At 39.4% G+C, this 5,124-nt stretch overlaps 1 protein-coding gene across 1 annotated transcript; it reads left to right on the top strand.

Annotated features, from left to right (window-relative positions):
- Nucleotides 1-398: 398 nt before the first annotated feature.
- LOC120863793 (olfactory receptor 2C3-like) lies at nucleotides 399-4,088 on the top strand (the record flags this gene model as incomplete). Its single annotated transcript, XM_040240358.1, has 2 exons — nucleotides 399-1,278; nucleotides 4,066-4,088. Coding segments are annotated over exons 1-2 (903 nt in total), but the record flags the coding sequence as incomplete, so codon positions are not given.
- Nucleotides 4,089-5,124: the final 1,036 nt, after the last annotated feature.

Consider the following 5,124-nt stretch of genomic DNA (forward strand, 5'->3'; position numbering starts at 1 on the left):
AGCAAATTTTAGCACAGGCTCATTTTAATGCCTGTGCAGTATTTCATTATATGAAATACCATACCCAGTGATAACTCATCACTAAAAACTTAGGTTGATTCTGGATGTTGCTTCTGTAAGTAATATTTCAGTTAATAAGTCATTGGCAAAAATATTTCATGCATCCATTTTTCCACAGGCTATGCATATTTCCATGTCATTTAGCCCCCGTTCCAAACTGGCCTTCAAGAAGATGATGCAACCTCATCCACAATGAAGTTGAATGGATGATTTCAGGAGCAATGAATATACATCTAGATTTAAAGTTTGCTCACTGATATAATCCCCTTTATACCTCACATCCTGTGCCTTCCCACTCACCTGCAGGCAACCTGTTTGCCCTACCTTTAGCTGTATGTATGATGGAAATAGCCAGTGTAAGTTTTCCAGCAGTTTTTATACTGCTGGGCTTCTCTGAACGGCCCTCTCTAGAACCCATCCTCATCATTGTGGTCTCCTGCATGGATGTGCATCTCCACACTCCTATGTACTTCTTTCTGGTCAACCTTTCCTTCCTGGACATTAGCTTCACCACAGGCATCATCCCTCAACTCCTGGTCAATCTCTGGGGACCACAGAAAGCCATAAGCTATGGAGGGTGTGTGATCCAGTTCTATATCTCCCACTGGTTGGGGGCAACTGAATGTGTCCTCCTGGCAGTCATGTCCTACGATCGCTATGCTGCCATCTGCAGGCCACTCCACTACACTGTCATCATGCATCCAAAGCTTTGCTGCAGCCTGGCTTTTGCCTCGTGGCTTGGGGGTCTGACCACCAGTATGGTAGGTTCCACACTCACCATGCTCCTGCCTCTCTGTGGGAACAATCGCATTGACCACTTTTTCTGTGAGATGCCCCTCATTGTGCAACTGGCTTGTGTGGATACCAGCTTCAATGAAGTAGAGATGTACGTGGCCAGCTTTATCTTTGTTGTCTTGCCTCTGGGTCTCATTCTGGTCTCCTACAGCCATATTTCCTGGGCTGTGTTGAAGATCAGGTCAGCAGAAGGGTGGAGAAAGGCACTCAATACCTGCTTGTCCCATGTGGCAGTAGTGGCTCTGTTTTATGGGAGCATCCTTTTCATGTATCTCCAACCTGCCAGGAGAAACTCTCATGAGGAAGGTAAGCTTGTAGCCCTCTTCTACACTGTGGTCACCCCAATGCTGAACCCCCTGATTTACACGCTAAGGAACAAGACTGTGAAGAAGGCACTTAGGCACATTGTATTAGGGAACTGTGGTTTTGGAGGGACACATATATTTAAAAACTTATCACTTGTGAGGAGGAAGCAGATTTAAAGGGATCAAAACTGATTTGGAGCATCAGGATATTTGGGATATCATTTCTATACACTATTTCTTAAGTTCAAAGTAAATAACAAGCTGAAATGGATGTACTTACATATTTTTTCAGGCCAATGCAAAGAGAACTTATTTTATGTTTTTATTTTTTTATTAATAAGTATATTTTGCTAATTATTTCTATAGCTTTGTATATATTATATTCATGTAAATTGTTTATGTAGCTACATATGCTAATTGTTATATGATTTTGTTAACATTTTAAAGCAACGTCTGTCGCTAAGGGTTTCTAATATATATGAAATCCTTTACCTTTTTCTCCTCTGATATTTGTAATGACTCAGTGAGGCAGATATTATTGACCTCACAAAGATTAGATAATTACAAAGTTATCAAGATTTTATGCTGAGATGTAAGTCTATTCTTTGTATCCATGGACATATTTGCCATTTTGGCTATAGTCTCTTGTGATGTAATAAGAAATATATACTTTTTTTTGTTTTGTCCTGACTTCTGGCACTGAGCAGCTAGGACCCTTGAAATTTTCTGAGTAATATGGATAAGAAGGTATCTCTTGTTTTCGTAACAAGCACATTTCAAAATGTGCTTGAAAGTTTATGCCAATGAATTAACTCAAACAAGAGTCCCTAGATACCTTCCAGAGGATGCCTGGATACCAGAGGAACTGACCATGTGGTTAGAAGTTTGTAATTTTCAGTCCTAACCCAATGTCTGGGAAGGAGTTACTGGAAGTTAAGTCATTAATGGCCAATAACTTAATGAATCATGCCTACCCAATGAACCTCCACAAAAACTTTAAACAATAGTGTTTGGAGACTTCCATGTTGGTGGCTGCATCTATGTGACAAGAAGGTAGAGTGCCCTAAACTCTGCCGAGACAGAAGTTCCTGTGCTCAAGACCTTTCCAAACTTCATCCCATATATCTCTTCCTTTATATTATTTGTAATAAACCAGTACACTAAAGTGTTTCCCTGAGTTATATGAGTCACTCTTGCAAATCACTAAATCTAAAGAAGGGGTTATGGCAACTCTTGATTTATAGTTATTTGGTCATTGACATGGGTGGCAATCTGGAGCTTGCAACTGCCTTCTAAACTGGGGGTGGTCTTGTGGAGGACTTTGTTCTTAAATTGGCAGGATCTGGCACTAGATTTAGGTAGTTACTGTCAAAGTTAAATTGAATTACAGGATGCCCAGTTGGTGTTTGGAGAGTAGGAATATTGGTTATTGTTGTGAAAAAAATCTCACACATTTGGTGTCAGAAAAGATGTGAGCAAAATACAATTCATGCACTTTCAGGAGGCGGAAACTAAAGAGGCAAATGCCTCAAAAGTAGAATTTTGAGTTGAATTTTCAGCAAATTAGAGATATCTTCAATAACATGCTGCACAGATATATCTGTAAAAATAGAAGGATCAGTTTTCCTATTCAAGTCTACATATTCTGTGTACAGGATATGTAAGATATTTTTATTCACTCAGTTCTATTCATATGTCCAAGAATGATTTCTGGAGGTTATGAAAACTAGCACACAAAGCTGCACTAAAAAAAGTGAATTAAGTTCAAGAGCAATCACTGGACTTGTTGATTTAAAACTCAAAATCATGTTGTAAACTTAATAATATTTACATTTTTGAGATGGGAAAATTCTGATCAGAGAAAAAAATTGATATAAAGAAAAAAATAGCATTCATGTTTTTCTTTCAAACATATTAAGTAGGAGTACCACAAACTCATTTACTTTCAGCAGTATTGTGAAAGGTTTTTCTGGACTTTCTTTGGCCAAAACACTGTCTCTAGAAATTTTGCTCCCACTTTTCAAATTCAACACCTCCCTAAATGTCACAAGTTGACTCTCAGACTACTCATTTGAATAATACCAACAGATATTGGGAGATTTGGATCTTAAATAAAGTAAAAGTAAATAGAGTATTGAGGTTGATAACTTATCAACACTATCAACTATTAATTCCTTAGTTTATTTCTGGTTATTGGGATATAGTTGCCTTACAATGTTGTGTTTGTTTCTTGGAGTAAAGCTACAACAAACCTAGAAAGCATATTAAAGAGCAAAGACATCACTTTGTGGACAAAGGTCTGAGCTTAGACAAAGGTCTAGGCTATGGTTTTTCCAGTAGTCATGTATGGATGTTAGAGTAGGACCATAAAGAAGGCTAAGCACCAAAGAATTGAAGCTTTTGAACTGGTGTTGGAGAAGATTCTTGAGATTTCCTTGGATAACACGGAGATCAAAACCCTTCATTCTAAAGGAAATCAACCCTGCATATTCATTGGAAGGACTGATGCTGCCACTGAAGCTCCAATACTTTCATCACCTGATGCGAAGAGCTGACACATTGGAAAAGACCCTGATGCTGGGAAAGATTGAAGGTAGAAAGAGAAGAGGGTGGTAGAGGATGAGATGGTTAGATAGCATCACTGACTCAATGGAAATGAATCTGAGCAAAAACTGGGAAACAGTGAAGGACAGGGTCCCAAAAGAGTTGGACTTGACTTAGTCGTGTCCGACTTTTTGCGACTCCATGGCCTGCAGCATGCCAGGCTTCCCTGTCCATCACCAGCTCCCAGAGCTTACTCAAAGTCATGCCCATCAAGTCGGTGATGCCACCCAACCATCTCATCCTCTGTCATCCCCTTCTCCTCCCGATTCAATCTTTCCCAGCATGGGTCTTTTTCAATGAGTTGGTTCTTCACATCAGATGGCCAAAATATTGGAGTTTCAACTTCAACATCAGTCCTTCCAATGAATATTCAAGACTGATTCCCTTTAGGATAGACTGGTTGGATCTCCTTGCAGTCCAAGGGACTCTCAAGAGTCTTCAACACCACAGTTCAAATGCATCAATTCTTTGGCACGTAGCTTTCGTTATAGTCCAACTCTCACATCCATACATGACTGGAAAAACAATAGCTTTCATTAGATGGACCTTTGTTGACAAAGTAATGTCTTGGCTTTTTAATGTGCTGTCTAGGTTGGTCATAGCTTTTCTTCCAAGGAGTAAGCGTCTTTTAATTTCATGGCTGCAGTCAACATCTGCAGTGATTTTGGAGCCAAAAAAAATAAAGTCTGTTGCTGTTTCCATTGTTTCCCTATCTACTTGCCATGAAGTGATAGGACCAGATGTCATGACCTTCATTTTTTGAATGTTGAGTTTTAAGCCAACTTTTTCACTCTCCTCTTTCACTTTTATCAAGAGACTCTTTAGTTCTTTGCTTTCTGCCATTGGGTGGTATCATTTGTATCTCAGATTATTGATATTTCTCCCAGCAATCTTGACTCCAGCTTGTGCTTCATCCAGCCCAGCATTTCGCATGATGTACTCTGCATATAAGTCAAACAAACAGGGTGACAATATACAGCCTTGATGTACTCCTTCCCCTACTTGGAACCAGTCTGTTATTCCAGTCCAGTTCTAACTGTTGCTTCCTTACCTACATACAGATTTCTCAAGAGGCAGGTCAGGTGGTCTGGTATTTTTATCTCTTGAAGAATTTCCCACAGTTTATTGTGATTCACACAGTCAAAGGCTTTGGCATCGTCAATAAGGCAGAAGTAGACATTTTTCTGGAATGCTCTTGCTTTTTTGATGATCAGGCAGATGTTGGCAATTTGATCTCTGATTCCTCTGATTTTTCTAAATTCAGTCTGAACATCTGGAAGTTCACAGTTCACACACTGTTGAAGCCTGGAAATTAGCCACCTACTTTTTTGTATTATGCACCTATGCACCTTTTTTGCCC

The sequence above is a fragment of the Oryx dammah genome, unplaced genomic scaffold, assembly GCF_014754425.2.
Source record: "Oryx dammah isolate SB20612 unplaced genomic scaffold, SCBI_Odam_1.1 HiC_scaffold_5, whole genome shotgun sequence".
NCBI classification, from domain to species: domain Eukaryota; kingdom Metazoa; phylum Chordata; class Mammalia; order Artiodactyla; family Bovidae; genus Oryx; species Oryx dammah.